General features: G+C 40.4%; 1 protein-coding gene across 1 annotated transcript in view; it reads right to left on the minus strand.

Annotated features, from left to right (window-relative positions):
• Positions 1-5,022: 5,022 nt before the first annotated feature.
• fam49bb (family with sequence similarity 49 member Bb) overlaps positions 5,023-18,200 on the minus strand; it is a 37,003-nt gene continuing 23,825 nt past the window's right edge. The window contains exons 6-12 of the mRNA XM_028569859.1: positions 13,349-13,488; positions 11,804-11,881; positions 8,359-8,475; positions 8,161-8,240; positions 7,947-8,073; positions 7,097-7,167; positions 5,023-5,823 (exon numbers count right to left, since the gene is read on the minus strand). Coding sequence (XP_028425660.1) covers positions 5,760-5,823; positions 7,097-7,167; positions 7,947-8,073; positions 8,161-8,240; positions 8,359-8,475; positions 11,804-11,881; positions 13,349-13,488 — 677 coding nt within the window. The 3' untranslated portion in view covers positions 5,023-5,759. The remainder of the gene's footprint in view (positions 5,824-7,096; positions 7,168-7,946; positions 8,074-8,160; positions 8,241-8,358; positions 8,476-11,803; positions 11,882-13,348; positions 13,489-18,200) is intronic.

The raw sequence follows: 18,200 nt of genomic DNA on the forward strand, positions 1-18,200 counted from the left end.
GTCACAGTGGGAGATCAGAATAAGGTTACCGCTGCCCACGGACAAGTTTTGATGGTGACGAACAGGCAGCTTTTTTCTGTAAGAGTTGCATCTTCTACAACCCTACTGAGCTGCATTCATTCAATAAAAAAACTGCAACACAAGCTTACCACTCTGTGTGTGTCTCTCTCTCTTTCTCTGAAGGACTTTAAAACCCACCCAAGTTTAAACCACTTTATTTCCTCCCTCCTTGACTCCCTCCCGTTTCCTTCTTTTCCCATGTCTGTTAGTGCAGTGATGCTGCAGAGGACACACCCATCCACACTCTGCTGCCTCTCTGTCTTTGACCCTGAGAAGTTCTCCAACGCACTGCTGATAGTGCTGCAGTGCCCACCCAAGAGTAGCCCCCTTCTCACTATAAAGCACTACTGAAACCAAGAGAAAAACAAAAAGGTTTTTCTAACTGAAGGATGAGTAAAAGGAAACTAGCTTTATTATGTAAGGATGAAAAAAAATGAATAATGAAAAGCTTCTTTTTTATGAAAGGAGAAGGAAAGGAGATGACCACTTGCCACTGACATCATAAAACATTTTTTCTTAATGAGCCATTAACTATATTAGACAGAGTGGTCACAAAAGGCAAAAAGAGCTCAAATTTAAAAGCAGATTAAGTAAATATGTAACAGTGACGATATTGAAAAAAAGACAATACTTTTCTTGTTTCCTATTCTTGTTTCTACTAATCTGTCCTATCTTGCTAATGTTGCTGATTGATTACTGCTCAATGGAATAGTTCAACATTCAAAATACACGTATCTGCTTTTTTACTGAGCGTTAGATAAGAAGATTGATTGCATTTTCATGTTTTTAAGGTAAACTACAGCAAGCAGCCGGTTAGCTTAGCATTAAGACAGAAAACGAGGGAAGCTAGCCTGTAAGAAACAAAAAAACAATCCACCCAAACCTCAGTCAGCAACACTCTCATTGTTTAATCCATACAAACACTTAATTGTAAAAACAACTATGCTTGGACAAGCCTAACTTTATACTTAAACCTGCAATAACTGACTCTTTTGGCCATTTGGAGGCAATGGAAACAAGTTGTGAATGCAAAATTGACATATCAACATCATTTAAGTTGGCGGACTTGTTAGCAACATGTATCCAGCACTTACGGAGCAACATTAGCATTTATTTGCAGTCATGTTTGTGTCCACATGATGGTTGTAAGTTCAATATTCTCTTTTAGCTCTGATTTTGGTCTCTACCAACTCCTGAGGAAAATATCCAGCTCTTTAGCTGTTAAATGATCCACTACTTACTTTATACTTTATACTTTATTAGTCCCATCACTGGGAAATTTGTCTTGGACACCGTGCATAGTCTAGTCATGCAAAGCAACATGATCAAAGTACATAAAACACATGATCAAATACATAAAAACACAATAATAGATCATTCACACTATACTAAGGACTTTTTGACGCTAACTGTAAACAACCACGGACTCAGACTGAACTATGCTAAAACTGTGGTTAATTTGAGTGATAGCCGACTAGTCTTGTGGTTTACTCTGGAGGGTTAACATTTTGATAACTACTATTAACGGAATAAACGGCTGTTCAATTTGTATACTCCTGCATTACGTTACATGTATAAACCATACTCAATGTTGTTGTTTCTCACAGTAGGTTTTGCAACGTTATGGATATTGACACCAGCACAGAGAGGTACAAATTAAAATTTCACAACCTGGCTCTCAGTGTGATGTTAACCTCAGTTACTCAATCGTTGGGCAATGCTAGGGTGGTAGAAATATTAAAGGAGGTATATGTTCGCATCTCCATACCAAGGCCGTCTCCTGCATTAAGAAACTTGGATGGGTCACTTTTTTCATTCAAGGTTTTCCGAGAGGGCTAGAGGGGCTGCTATTATTGTGCAAAGGGACATCGCGTTTGAACCGTCTACATTGGTTTTTGATCCCAATAGGCGCTATGTTATAGCTCTAGGCAAGCTACAGAATGCTCCCGTGGTCCTGGCCTCAATATACGCTCTAACTTGGGACGATGAAAAATTCATATCTAAATTTAAGTTTCTCCAATATATCTAACTTTGCTAATCATCATATAATAATTGGAGGCGATTTTAATCTAGTAACAGAAGAAACAGATCTTGACAGGTCATCCACTAAACCATCTACCTTGTCTAAGTCAGCCAGCGCTCAAGTTTCATGCGGACCAACTAGGCATAACAGACCCCTGGAGGACTAAGTTCCCCTCACGCGGTCAAATTATCTCTTTTGTCTCCAGCTTCAAGAAGTCAGAGTGCTCCAAATTGAAGGATATATCAGATTAGATTTTAAGATTAGATGCCCAACACTCTGCTGACCACTCTCTAAGGCTTATCTTCCGCCTACTCTGTCAGAGGCCTCAATTACCTTATTACTCAAAAAGGACAAAGATCCACTTCTTTGCAGTAGCTACAGGCCGATTTTCCTTCTGAACGTGGACTTTAAGATATTAGCAAGTCTTAGCTGGCCGTCTCCAGAGGGTCATGCTGACCCAAACACATCCAGACCGGGCCGGCTTCATCTCCGGTAGACGTTCATTCTCAAACGCTTGGAGGTTACTCAATATTCTGTTTTCCCCCTCTACCAATTCACCCAAAATAGTTTCATCCTTAGATGCTGAAAAAGGATTTGATCATGTAGACTGGAGGTACCTATTTTATACTCTTGATAAATTTGGCCTCAGTCCAGGTTTTGTGGTAAGGATAAAACTCCTCTATGCATCCCATGTAGCCTCAGTCAACATCAATGGCATAAAGTCAGGTCTATTCTCATAGCACCGGGCCACCCGCCAGGGTTGTCCCCTATTCCCATTATTATTTGCCTTGGCAGTCAAACCATTGGCCATATGGCTTCGGAGTGAAGGAAGGTTTGAGGGTGTCTCACGCTAAGTCATAGCCCATAAGCTTTCCTTTTATGCTGACGACCTCCTGTTGTATTTCCAACCCTGCATCCAGTCTCATTTTATAATCTTAAACATACTGGAGAAATTCGGCAAATACTTTATTGTTGTTATAAACTTAACCTTGGAAAGAGCAACTATATCGCTATTAACTCTGCGGCTGATTGTTTCCCTCAGGGCTCTTTCCCTTCCAGAAAGGCCAAAAATATCTTGGTGTTGTGGTCACAAATTAATTTACGGAGCTCTTTAACCTATTATTTGAGTGCTGTAAATCAGAACTTACTAGATGGGCTTCACTCCCCCTCTCTTTAATTGGGCGTGTCAATCTGATTAAAATGACAATACTACCACAATTTCTCTATTTCTTTCAGCATGTACCTATTCTCATTAATAAATCCTTTTCTAAACTCGACCGGTTGATAGGCTCGTTCCTTTGGGGTAGCAAGCGAGGAATTACACAAACAGCCCTTCATCTTCCTAAATCCAAAGGTGGACTAGCTCTCCCGAAACTCCGCTATTACTACTTGTCTTGTAATATTAATAAGCTTCTCTTCTGGAACACATGTAAAACAAAACCACATGGCAAAAACCACAGTGGGCTCAGCTTGAAACCTCCTCAGTACGTTTTTCAGTCTGGTCAGTAGTTTCTTTTCTCAACTCCCAATGACAGTCAGACAGGTTAGCCCCAACCCAATTGTAACCAATACACTGATTTGGAACCAGTTTAGAAAAGTTTTTGGCCTGCATTCGCAATCAGGCCTAAGGCCAATTCTCTGCAATTACCGATTCCTACCCTCCTGTTCCGATCCAACCTTCCAGACCTGGTTTGACAAAGGCCTTTTGCAAAATCTAGTTCACCCCAGTTCCCCAATCGTCCTCCAGAGTCAGCGATGGATCTCTTCCTCGCTCTCAATTTTATGCGAAAAGGGCTTTTAACAACCATAAACAATTACATCCGCAATCCATCACCTAACCGTTTGAACTCTCTAAGGGCGGCTTGGGACCAGGACCTTGGGATCTCTTTGTCTGACGAACAGTGGGAGCAAATATTGGGCTGTTTACATACCTCTTCTAGATGTGCAAGGCAAGGCCTTTTACAATGTAAAGTTTAACACAGAGTCCATCTCACCAATGCCAGACTGGCCAAAATGTACCCTGACAGGACTGATGGTGACCATAGCCATATGTTTCTGTTTTGACCGCAGCTATCAGAGTTCTGGACTTCAATATTTGAAACAATCAGCAAAGTGTCAGGCCGAACTATAAACTTTGAGTCACTTGTCGCCCTCTTCGGTATCTCCTCCACACATAACGTGCCTAAATCCACACATTTTCTGCATTTTCTACCCTACCTGCTTGAAGGCTTATTCTTCTCAAATGGACCCATTCTGCACATCTGACTCATAACAAATGGATTCATGAAATATTGCGCTGCATCACACTAAAAAAGATTAGGTTCTCCTTGCAAGGTACTTTTTACAAAATAAGGCAACCCTTCCTAGCATACATTGATTCTCAGACTATTGCAGAATCTGACAACTAGCTGAGCTCTTTCCCCCCCTTTTTTTTTATTTGTTGCCTTGTTTTTATAAACATTGCTTTTTAATTTTCAACTCTGTGCAAAAAACCCCCAATAAAGACATTTTGGATTAAATAATCCACTATGTTCACCAGCTAGTCTCTAACTGCTGTTTGCGGTCTGCTGAGCAGGTAGTTTACAGAGGGCTTTTAGAACTTTTTCTTTGAAAAAAGCTGCAGATGTGTGTAAAACCCAAACAGTAAAGTTGCAGGCCCAAAACCCAAAACAATTAGCTTAAAGATGCCAAAATGCATATTGTAAAACTATTCCTAGAAGTTGAGGTCATTTCAAAGAAAATAAACTGCCTCTGTGTGTATTTAATCAAGCTGTGAGATCTGAACGTTCTTCCTCGCTGCCTGTCTAGTGGTTGAGTATGAGAATTTATTTCATGGCTTTTCACATGAGAGAACAAAAAAAAAAAAAAAAAAAAAAAACTTGCTCCCAGCCATCCGGAGACGAGAATACAAGATAAGAGATCAAACCTGACAAGGCGGGTTGTAGAAAACAAGAGTTCTCCTTTTAATTTCTCCAGCCACAGCATACTGCTCATTTACAGTACAGACTCCCAATTTTAAATTTGATTTAGCACACATCACAGTTTAAAGTTTTCAAATGAAAAATACAACACAACTATGAAAAAAAAGACATATGCACAAATTTAAAACCTATAAAAAATATAAAAACAGTACTCTTAAATCTCATTTTGACAAGTACCATTTCAATAACAAAACATTTAATAATGCACAATAGAGCAGACAAATTCAACTGAACCATTAGTTTTTTTTAAATAGAAGGAAAAGACAATTTTCATCATGCAGAGTATGTAATATTAAATAACGAATCAAACAAAAATAATATATACTTCTCTATATATTTCTCTCTCTCTTTTAAATTTTCAAGTCAAAGCACTCCCGTCCCTTATATAGGGAAAAAACGAGTTTAAAAACACCAGAGGACCCACAATGCTTTCATTAGCTGCCATTGTCGCATGGCCTTTTATCGAAAACATTACCTCAGCAACATCTTTTTGGCACAGAAAAAGACGTTCATAATGGCAGTAGCATTTTGCATTATAAAAGAGGGCGGAGCTATTAGCTCTTTTTCCATTATAAAATAAAAAAAGCAACAAAAGAAGAAAGAAAAAAAAAAAACATTCTGTGCACCGACATCAGTCAGGAGAGTGGCGTCTCCCCCCAGCAGGGTGTGAGGCAAGCAGTTGGAGCAGCTCAGTCCTACTGCAGCATGCTCTTGATAGTCTTGTTGGTTGATTCATCATTCAGATGCTTGGTTGTGTACCTGCAGGTGAGAAAATAAAAACACATCCAGATCACGTCTTCCTGCACACACAGTGTTGGAGAAAATAGAGAGAATCTGCATTACTGATCATTTGCTTTAGTAATGGTACCTATACAACAATGCAAAAACATCCACACACATCCAGCCACACCCATTTTACTACAACAATCACATTATTCAATTGTTAATACTGATGCATGAATGTGGAAGCAGCATTTTACTGTTGTAGGTGGTCGATCTGAAGCTAGTAGGTGTGCAACTAACAATTATTTTCATTATTAATCTGCTGAATATTAATTATCTATTGATAAACAAGTTTTTTTTTTTATAAAATGCCAAAATTGTGAAAAATAACCATGTTCTAAAGCAGAATGTGACTTCTTCAAATGTCCCGTTTTGTCGAGCAACAATCCAAAAAGTATTCAGTTTTATTTCATGTAGTGCAAATAAAAGCCTAAAATCCTCACATCCCAGAAGCTGCAACCAACAAATATTTAGCATTTCTGCTTTAAAAAAATGGCTAAAACAAGATAAATGTGATAGGGTCGTGAGATGATTAATGGGAGAGGAAAGAAGAAAAAAAACAAAAAGTAAAAGTAACAGGTAACTACTGTACAGAGTAAAAGCTACAATATTTCTCTTTAAAATGTAGTAGAGAAGTATAAAAGTAGCATAAAAATGGTACCTCAAAGTTAGAGTTAAGTACAGTACTCAATTTACTTTCCAACACTGCGTATCAACAATATTTTGTCATCTTCTGACAAATCAGAGATAAAACCTCTAAAAGAAAATCTGGCGACTTTTGCATGCGCGTGACTTTTTGCGACCGAGTAGCGCTGGCATGCCTCGGGCCCCCGAGAGAGAGAGAGAGAGCTACAGATGTGAGGTCACCACAGAAATGGCCCTGTCATCTGGAGCAGCTGTAAGCGTTAGGCGAGGCGGGTATAAATTTGGGAGACTGTAAGGGGGGGACGAGGTGTCAGATGTAATCGGCCTTTATGGAGAGGCCTTGACACCCGACCCTGATCTGGCACAGAGGGCCCACAGCTGACAGAATCCGTGCTGGACTATGCAGAGAATGAGTCACTGTGCTGAGGGGGGAGTGAAATCAACCAAGAGGTCTGTCTGCTGCTCATGAACAGGCCCCATATCATTCAACGCACAGCATGAGCAGCATTCTCCTTTTCCAATGAAAGCCACAACTGTAGCTGCAATCACATTACATGCTAGGCTGTATGAGGAAAAACTCAATTTGGTTTCAACATGAGCTTACCTGAGAGCGTTGAGAAGGCCGTCTACGCTGTTCGGAGGCTGATCTTTGAGGACTTTGATGCAGCCTTTCATCTGTGGACAAGAAACACACTGTTAGTTTTATATAGCAAGCTGTGAAGTGGGATAGAGGAGCAAACATGGCCAGTGGTGGCACATTCACTCATGTACTGCACTAAAGTACAAATCTAAGGTACCATTTTATGCTACTTTATACTTCTACTCCACTACAAACATTCTACTTTATACTGCAAAACATTTATCCGACAGATTTAGCTACTTTTCAGGTTACATTTTTGTATATCCTTCCTGTCCAGTGAAAACTAAAGAATGATGAAATTATGGATTTGAGTTTTTCTGATAATCTAAAAAGGATAGTGTTCTTTTATGTGTGGGAAAAAATGATCCTACTTCCTAAGATACATAAACAATTACAAAAAAACAACAACATTTGAATCAGCTGAAAAAACACAATGAAGCTGAAATAGGGGCTCTTTTTGTGACCTGAAAAGTTGAATTTCTAGAGATACGAGGTTCTCACAGGACAGTGACGCTACAAACATGTGATGATCTTATAGAATATGATGCATTGCTGTAGATTAAACTACCCAACAGTATATAAAATGAGTTTAAATTCGCACAACCGTAAACCTCTACAGCAGTAAATATTACAAATATTCATCCAGAAACATCATATATAATAGTAAAACACTGAAAGGAAACATTTTGCCGCACAACGAGTACTTTTAGGTACATTTTGCTGATAATACTTTTACTTAATTAAGGTTTTGAATGCAGGACTTTTCACAGTGTGGTATTAAAACTATTACACCACTGAACGTGACTGTACTCACGTCAATTTTAGACGACTTGGCGAAAGCTCCTACAGGATGGACGTAGTCGTACAGGATGATGACCCCGACCATCACTCGGAGGCAGAAAGACACCGTCTCCTCACTGGCGAACCGGCTGCGGTACTCCCTGAAAGGACACCAAGCGAGGATTAGACGCATGAATGTAAAGAACAAGAACTGAAGCAGCTCGTTAACAACACAGGAAGTCACTCACGGCGTTTCCAACATGACTTTACACACACTCGCCATCGTGCTTAAGCAGTCGGTCGTGTTTTCGATGGGCAGGTTCTTGTTCTGTATATAAAAAAAAAATGAAAATTAAAACAAATTTAGAAAAAGACAGAAAAAGAAATGAGAGTATGCTTTCACACATCTGTTCAAAGTGTTCACCGCTTTCTCACGCCAGTCTCACCTCTGATACAAACTTGGTTGTGCCGTCACTTAATGCTTTCAGCATGGGCGTGGCGTCGGCGTAGAACAGAGAGATCCGATTGGCCAGTTCATTGTTGACTTCATTCTCACCATCCGCCTGAAAACCATTAAAAATAATGACATTTTATTGTGAAATTCTTTTCATTCTTTCATCTCTTCAGGTCAAAGGTCAGCTACCGTACCGAGACCCTGGAGCTCATGAGGACTCTTGTGTCCATCTTTCCCCAAATACACACACGCAAAATGTCATTAAACCTTCCCGTGCTGCCGAGCTGAAGGGATAGCGGCCGCCACAAAACTCTTTCCCTGGAAAACTAATATCCTTAATTCAAATGGACAAAATAGGCTTTGTGAGAAGCATAAAGGAAAACAATGGCATTGATTTTATTCATGAGTTCATATACTTGTTTCCTCTGCCCGCTGTAGCTCTATATGTCGGTTGTGAAACCGTAAAGCTCGAAATAAAAGTAGGGTCCTTGATCGATCTTTACAGATTCACATGTTCAAAACCGGGCTTCTCTCATCTGCACCAAGCTCCAGATCTGGCCTGGACTGAAAATCAATCCGGAACCAGTCCGTGTAACACTACATTATGTGGGGATGTATTTTCTTCTGTTTGAGTGCTGCATGGGTTATTGATCCACGTTCTTAATAGTGGTCAGTGTGTCCAGCATGAGATGCTAATGTTAGCAGCAAGATGTTGTTCACAAAGATTGCAAAGAAAAAATGACAACAGAGAATTAGAAAGAGAAATAGACTTCTATGTAACTGTATGTGATACAGAATGGCGGTGGCTGTTAATGTCAATGACATGGTTTTTCCTTGTTTGTTTGTTTTTGTGTAAAAAGATCAAACCGATGCAGTTGTCGGAAAATATGTTCCACAAGGATACGGGTAAGAAGTGTCTGTATGAGTTGTGGGTAACTAAAACTCAATTTAAAACAGATAGACCGGAGAATAAGAGACAACTGGACTCAAAACAAAACAACTGGAATGTAGGTTTATGTATAAAACTGTTCAATAAACAAAGTTGAAAACAAAAGATAAATAGAGTCCAACGCTAAACCTGTGTGTTCATACTGTGTGCTGCACGACAACAAAAAAAACAAAACACCTGGATCAGTGTCTCTGATCCGACTGTCACACCTTTTGTGGACAGGTTCAAGGCTCTGGATACAGGCAAACTGTCACTTCTCCCACCAAGTCAAGCCACCATGCTGTCTCACTGAATGGGTCTAGTTTTATTTGATTTTGTTTTATTTTGGTTGGTGCGTTCGGTGTTTAAAATACATAAGCTAATTTCATCTGGAAATATTAAAAGGTTTTGTTGGGCCACGCTCTTCGTTGTCATGCAGCTCCAATACACCGCGTATAAAAGGAATTGAATTAAATAAAATCATAACTGAGAAATACAGATTGAAAACACCGAGCCCTGCTACTCCTCCTGGTTTCCCAGCTGACTAACGCACATCCTGCTGCTTTATAGTTGCAGACTAAACGAGAGGCTGAAAACACCTGGCGGGTAACAAAGAACAAGGTGTCTCTTGAACAGCCTGTTCTAAATTTGTCTGCATATTTAAATAATAACATTGTTTCCTTCCTTTTTTTTTTATGAGAACACAGACAGAATAGGAATAATCTCCCCAAAATTTCAAACCTATTCATGTTTTAACAAATGACATATGAGCTCAAAGACTTTGTTACCGCGGGGACAGATGTTTCATCTCAGATGTCTGAATGATTCAGTTGTCTGAGCGGTGACTAAAACGCGTCGGCTGCTGCTGCTGTGTGAGAGGACGGCCGGCTGAGCATCTTTCAGCAATGACAGGTCCTAACGACAACTTGTCGGGGCCCATTTGCCTAATGGCACATTCTGGTTTGGAGAATAAAACCTCCTGTCAGACGGTCAAAACTAAGAGCAGTTCATTCTGCATTACACTGAAATCTCACTATGTCCTGCATTAAAGGATCTTTTAAATGTCCTTGAAGCTGCTGAATAAAGATGTATATCAGGTGAAGTGCAGCATGCGTGATAAGTGTCCTTGAATTTCATATGAAAGCTGTTGTCTGCAATCAATACAGGAAACATCCAATACTATCATAATAGTATTGAGTGGCTGTTTCAGTTTTATGGCACTTAAGGGATACTTTACCAATTGTATCGTTACAATGTGGGTAGTCCAGGAAAACGAACAATGCCAAACCTCCCTCCTTCTTGCTCGCGCCCGGATCATCCAGCTGACTTTTGCCGACAAATGAGCGAGGAGCTCTGGGCGCCGGCAACAAGGAGGGAAGCCAAACACCGCTCATCTGCATATCCTACCCACAATGCAATGACACAAAGCCGGGTTGAAAAATCGGCAAAGTTTCCCTTTAAACCACAAATAATAGATTTCACTTTAGGTACACTTGTAGGTCTCAGACTTTAAGGTCACTTATCTGGTCCACCTGAAAAAAATAAATCAAAAATGATCATTGTTGCCTTTTAGGTCAGACCTTGTAGAGCTGAACATGAAGTCAAATGGACTAGCTCATCATAACTCGACTTGATTGGACAGTTTTGGCGATGCCATCCTGCATCATCAGCGCTACATGTAAAGCAATTCACATTCTCAATTCAAATGCATGAATCTGAAAAACTGACCACTGTTTAGGGCTTTAATTATGGCAGACAATGGTGGAAAATGTGAAAAAAAGTCCTCAAATATTTTGTCCACAACTTTACTCATAGAGGAGTAAGTAAACTAGAAAATATTCACATTTAAGACCTGGAATCAAAGAATCTTTAAAATGATAAATTGATTATCAAACTAGTTGGCAAATAATTTAATAGTTGACAACTAATTCATATTTGCAGCTCTAACAGACTCCACATTGACCTGGAATTAGGCATTTCATCTCTAGAGGGTTTGGGCCACGCTACTGATTTGGGATCAGCTTCTGCTGCCACGCACCGCTGCCCGACACTTTGTGCTTCAAACTCCCTGAAACTCCCTGTGGGGCCTCCGACTTCATGTTGCGAAACGCTTCCTGCCACACTCTTTGACTCCTGGGGACTCTTAACAGTCTGCAAACTTTGTCCATCACTCCTGCCTTCCTACTGCTGCAGTCGGAACGGAGCTAAAATTATAAATGAGAAATGATGGCTCTAATCGACATCAGGTCTGAGTATACACAAATCACTAAAATCACAATGATGACACATTTTTGTATTTGATCAGGGCCAGCGCCATGGAAACATTGGAGGAATACAAAATGTCAGCTCTGACATAAAAGCTCCCCTTTGTTTGCAATGGTACATAAGTCTCTTTGTGGGATCATCACTCCGAGCAACACCTTTTTTAACAAGTAGTTAAGTGATCCTTTGTTAATATAAAATCATTGACTATAGCCGCCCAGAGAGGAGAGGGACTTAATGTGCTCACCGGTACGTTGTTGATCCGCATTCGGCTCAGGGTTCTCCTATAGTAGCTGAAGTCATTCTGAATGGCAGGATTTGTCATCTGCAAAAACCAAACAAAAATGCATCTTAATAAAGAGATAAAGAGACAGTGGGGGAGAATTTCTCTATATGTCTGTAGGTGACACCGCCTGCAGCAGAACATTCAGTTCTGGATCAAACACGCCGTCATCATGACACAATGTTTTAGCCAACAAGGCAGAAACTTAGCTTTGGGGGAAATTACATGAAAAGAACACGGATACAATTACATTTGTATTTGCTGAACTGGATTTGATCCTCTGACACTCATCCCCCTTTTATATCCACATCCCCTCTCATCCTGTCAGGAATAATTTGGTTATTTTGCCGTTACAGTCGGGCTGTGCATCAGTATAGTTTGTGACAAGAGGGTCAACAATTATAAAGCTGACAAAAGGGTATACAAGGTCTCATTAAGGAGAGAACAGTGGACAAAGGTAGGCCCACGGTCTGATATTATACAAACTTAAAGCCTCAGATAAAAGCCGCAGGAGTCGTTTAACTTCTTTGATTCCTACAAAAATATAAATCATCTGGTTTCACCGTGAAGTCGAACTGACCCCTCAAACAGAAGCCAGCCAACCAGAGAGCTTCTTTCAAACGTCACCACCAGTAGGAGCTCATCATGTGGTTAATTATCCTCATTCCTGTATGAGCCTGTCACAGTCAAAGCTGCACTGGCAGCATGCTAATCCCGCTACAATAGACTGGTACTCAGTCTGTGTCCACTGTGTGCACCAGGAGAGACAGGCTGCTTCGCCAGGGAGGGGCTGCATGCCGCACAGACACTTTAACTAGGTCAGAAGCCCATGTATGGGTGTGAAAGATTGATGAATAGGCCTGGCATGCCACCTTGCACCCCCTACCTTCATGTTTTTATCTTGCCAGCCGGGGTAGTGGGCACTAATTGGGATGTCGCAGCAAATCGCCTGGGGGTGTCGGCGTGTGTTTATAAAAAAAAAAAAAAAAAAAAAGTTGTTTCTAAGGAGCGAGGGTGTAGGGGAACCAGTTCACTCACTGTCAAACCAGATGAGTGCTCACACAATTATGTTTTTGACAAAGGTATTCGACCGACACAGACGCCTGATTCCTGGTGTTTTCTGGGCTGCATACAACCAATTTGTGTCTCAATTCAAGTACTTGAGGTTCTCCCTCCATCATTTCTAAAAACCTGCTACAGAACTCGACTCAGGACAACAACAATTTCCAGACCTCTCTCCCCGCTATAACCCTTATCAGACATTTCACGGACACAAACTGTATTATAAACAGAAGAGCTGTATTAGGATTCTAATTAAATGCTAATCACGCAATTCCAGTTTAAAAATTGCAGAGCTAAAAATCAATTTCGGGGCATTGGCAGCTTGTAGGGCGACAGAGAGTCTGGTTTGTATCACAGGAGAAAAGTGCAGAATGTATAACATCTTAAAAGGTGAGTTTGGGGTTTAACAAGCAGAAACAGATATGTTGGAGAAAGAGACGGTCATACTTTAAGCTCATCAAAGCGCAGTGTGAAGTGCAGGATCTCTGCGAACTGCTTGGCCAGCGCCTGCTCCCGCTCCAGGTGCTGAGTGGGGTCGTTGTAAGACTCGCTGGTCAGAGCTCCCAGCAGGCTGTGCAGCGCCGCCTCTGTGAATAAATAAGAGATATCGGTTTTAGAGGTGCAGCGCTGTTAGAGGGGCGGCCACAAAAACATCTGCCTTTTTTTGGAAGATATATATGGTCTGAGCTTTTATTCATTCTGTAAGTACCCGGATGAACCTTGAGACTCTGGTTGATGTGTGAAAGTCTTCCAGCTCATCAGTGAGTGGTGCTGAATAATGTTTTTTTTGTCATTCAAGCACCCAGTTAACAGCTGAAGTATCAGATCTACATGCAAAGGTCATAAGTCAAAAGGTAATACTGTATATAGCATAAAGAAGTAGATGAATATTCAGATATAAAACGGTTAGTCAATAAATCAATTGACTAATATTATAGGGCTGCAACTAACAACTACTTTTCATTGGCGATTCATCTGCAGATTATTTTCTCAATTGATTATTTCTTTAGTCTATGAAATGTGATGTCTTCACATCTCTTGTTTTGTCCAAACAGTCCAAAAAAAAAAAAAAAAAAAAAAAAAAATATTTAATAATTTTGAAAAAGAGAGGATACTACTTTTTGCCATTTTATGGAAGTGATAATCTGTTAATTGGAAAAAAAAAAAATCAACATATTAAATTAATAATAAAAAAAGTGATTAGTTGCAGCCCAAACGCATAATAATTAGGTATAAAATGCACCAATATTGTCAATATTGATGTCAGATACTAAAGACTAAAAGTGGTGCTAATCCAGGTCTGCTCGGTATTCATATAAAAAAGGTAAAGTCAAGGTTATTTATATATCCCAAAATCACAAATGTGCCAAATGTGTGCTTCATAATGACACCCTCTTTGCATAGACCCTCGATTCAGATAAGGAAAAACTCGCTCAGAAGATCAACAGAGGACAGATCCTTCTTCTACATGTGCCAAGAAGAAGGCCAAAGAACAGCTCCTGAAGTGGATCATAACACAGTTGGATATGTGAACAGTGTACTATGTCAGCAGGCTGAAGCATCCTGATTAGGACAGAGACAGATAATGGGGCAGTGGTGGTGCCCAAAACTGCCCAGGGCCCAGAGCCAGTATGGGAGCAGGGGGTTGGGTAAGGTGGGGGGGGGGGTGTAGGGGCGTTCCTGCTCAGATGCAGATGAGACATGGGAATAATTATCTCATTGGCATGAAATAGGGGGGGACGGGGACGGGATTTCATTCAAGCAGGATTACACTCATTGTTTTGACGGTAGGTAAATACAAAGCCTGTGCCGTGCCTTGACATAGCATACCCACAGACCGATAATTAAGCATGCATGAGGAGCACCGGCAGGGAAATGAGGAAAGATTAAGTGAAATATAGTGACTATTTACACACAAGTTATATTATTAAACCGTGTCTTGTTCAAACACAGCGCACACACAATAGAAAATCTTTAAAGCCCAGAGGGAAGTTTTATTTATAGATGCAGACAGTGTTCAGAATTCAGTCTAGACGCTAAAGAGAGGCTTCAATAATGACATAACCCAGACGAGCTCGACATCTGATGCAATAAGGCTGCGTGGAACCACATCAGTGCTTTGGCTACATTTATTGGAAGTGTACTTTACAGTTCTTGTTGATTACACATGACAATGAGCATGTCAACATAACGTAGGAAAGGGCAGATTCAGACAGTGGACTACTTAAGATAACTCTAAGGGGACTTTTAGGAGACGGACAGAGCGCTGGCAGTGCAGTGCAGTAAATTGAGCACGTTTGCCATTCAGTAATGACTCCCATCTGCTTGGTACAGCGTTTGCAGCGAAGCGGCTGATTAAAAATGGCCTTAGTAGTGCAGTTTTTTTAACCCCCACCTACGACCAAGTCAAAACAGAAGTTAAGATGGAGCTGCTTTCAGGCCTTCGAAAACGAGCCACTCTAGTATGTCGGGAAGTCGGGGACGGGCGGTGCGGGGGAGATGTCTGATCTCATCAGGTCACGGCAGAGCAGGCAAGCAGAATGCGGGCACGTAGGCGCAATACTCCCCGAGAGGGGAGGGTCAGAGGATGGCGGGACTTTAGTCTGGTCTACAATGTCTGACGGACCAGACTGACTCTAAATCAGATCGGTTTCTTTCAACAGTAAAAACCTGTAATCTTGAAAATCAGTCATAGGTCTGTAGTCACCAATGTTAAATCTAAGTCAAATGTGTGTCAATGCAGGAATTAGTTGTATAAGCAGGAGAAATCCGCCCCTTTATTTCATATGTGAAGGAAATTAATTGACCAAGCTATACAGAATTAAACTATTTATTTATACAAGTTACCAATTTACGTCAATTATCAGGCAAAAATCCAGTCACATTTACAGGTTCCAGCTTCTTAAATGTGACAATGTTGTAGCTATTCGGTTTTATAGTTCTGTAAAATTAATACTGAGGGTTTTTTGAATGTTTTGACTAACAAAACAAGTAATGAGGATAACACCTTGGGTTTTGTAGCTAGAAAATGTATACTGTTCTGTCAGCAATGTAAAATTTAAGTAAAATATTGTGAATCGACGCAATAACTTGTAGTTTGAGCAGGATAAATTTGTCCCTTCAATTCCAGTGCAAAGCTAAGTGCATAATATCTAGCAATCTTGGTAGTGGTGCTCTGCAGATTCACCAGCCTGTAGAAAAGGTTTCTCAGCTTCACGCATATCAGGCAGGACAGCCGGCTGCGGAGGCCATCACTGGCCCTGAAGCCTAAAGGCGAGGCAGTGAAATAGAGCAGCAGCCGAGGCTAGGAGATGGCCTACTTCGTTACATAACAGCCATCACCAGGCTTCTGCCGCCCACTGCTCCCATTGACTACCTTCTCCACCGCCACTGGGATTACAGGGTTGAGGGCGTCAAGTCATGGCGGGCTCCACTCCCACTCCAGTCCCCCCTCCCCCCACTCAGCCTCAGGGTCGTAAGAAGATCAGGGAGCAGTAAGCCTACTCCCCGCTTCCCCCTTGTATCCATGCTAATTAAACAACCTATAGCCCCATCCTACACAGAGGTCAGTGCACAGTGCAACGCAAGCAGCATGTTGAGAAATGCATGGCTGTGGGGGTTTTCAAAGCTTGTTTATTTAAGGCTGGAGTGCATGTTGTGTGTGTGTGTGTGTGTGTGTGTGTGTGTGTGTGTGTGTGTGTCGTTGCATGTCTGTTGACTTTTGCAGCTCAGCAGTCAATATTGCAGATGCACATGCAAACAATTAAGGTCATGTATGGAGGATGTGTCTATGTGGCGGCACTAAAAGACCTTTTACATGAAGGACGTCTGCTTTCGTCCTTCATGGTATCACGTCTGGCACTTGCTTAAAATGATGAACTGCATTAAAACTGTTGACAGCAGAAATTGTTGCACAGTAGGATTTTTTAGTCACCAGGCTTGTGCAAAATTCAGAATTGGCCTCCATTCAATTCATGAATTGGAATTGAATTGACTCCGCCCCACAGGAAGTTGAATTGGAATGACAGGAAGTGGAATTAAATGAATTGCAATTCGAAGAAATTCCACACAGCCACACATCAGAAAGAATGTGTTGAATCTCACATGCATTCAGTGCTAGGAAGGTTACTTTAGAAATTGCTTACGGTTATAAGTTACCCATTATAAATGTGGTTTGGATTACTTTATTTGGATTACTTTATCAATGCAAAGCAATTTACTTTTAATTTGATTAGTAACTAATTGAATTACACATTTTACCTCAGAAATACAACTAAATACAATTACATTAATTTTGTAATTTCATAACATAATTTCATTACACGTAACTAGTGACTCCTCAACCCTGCATACATTTTGTTCCAAAATATAGATCACTAGATCAAGAGAACAAATGTTTCTATTAATTCCACAATTGAAAAGAATTGTTTTCTTGATTTACAATAAGTAATAATTAAAGTGTGCTTGCATGCTTTTAAACACATCATATCCAGTGTTGGGGGTTACTCCTTACGAAGTAATGCCATAATATAATCACATTTGGCTGTAACTGAGTAATGTAACACATCAATGTTACGGTTACTGTTGTGTTGTGAGTCGAAGGTGTGTTTAAGCCCTTTATAAGCTATATGCCAGGCTCTTGCGGTGTTGCGCTACAGTAATGTAATGAGTAGAGTAATGAGTTACTATCCATAGAGAATAACAAGTAAGGTAATGCATTATGGGGTTAGGGTAAAAGTGAATAATGTGTATTACACATTCTTGAGTAGTGACCCCAACACTGATTATATCAAATATCAGTAGCATAATACCATCAAGAGATGGTTTCAAAATAAAAGACTGTCTGTCTGTTAACTTACTTGTAGATGCCTTTTGAAATGTGAAGTAGCCTTGATGGAGCCACAGACTGGAGCACTGCAGTGCTTGCATATGGCTCTGTGGTTTCCAGGTGTTCTTGTTGGAATTAGTTCTTTAAAATAAACTAGTACAGATGACCTTTTAGGCCTGCTATTATTTTCCATGTCACTGTTATTACAGGTGTCAAATCTATAAACATTTATAATCTGAAGTTGTAAGGGACTTCTGAAACTTAAAAAGTCCAGTGTTGACCATCAAATTGTGTAGAAAAGAAGCTTTCAAACAAATGTCCACCTCAAATTGTTTGGCAACCATTTTAAATACTTGGTTAAATTAAAGCATTCTGAGAAATAGAGTCATGTTCCATCATATTCCACAAAATTACAATTACAATAATTTAAAACTGAATTATTTGTTCTGTGACTAGAGCTTTTAACAATCA

This window comes from Perca flavescens, chromosome 22 (genome assembly GCF_004354835.1).
Source record: "Perca flavescens isolate YP-PL-M2 chromosome 22, PFLA_1.0, whole genome shotgun sequence".
In the NCBI taxonomy this organism is placed as follows: domain Eukaryota; kingdom Metazoa; phylum Chordata; class Actinopteri; order Perciformes; family Percidae; genus Perca; species Perca flavescens.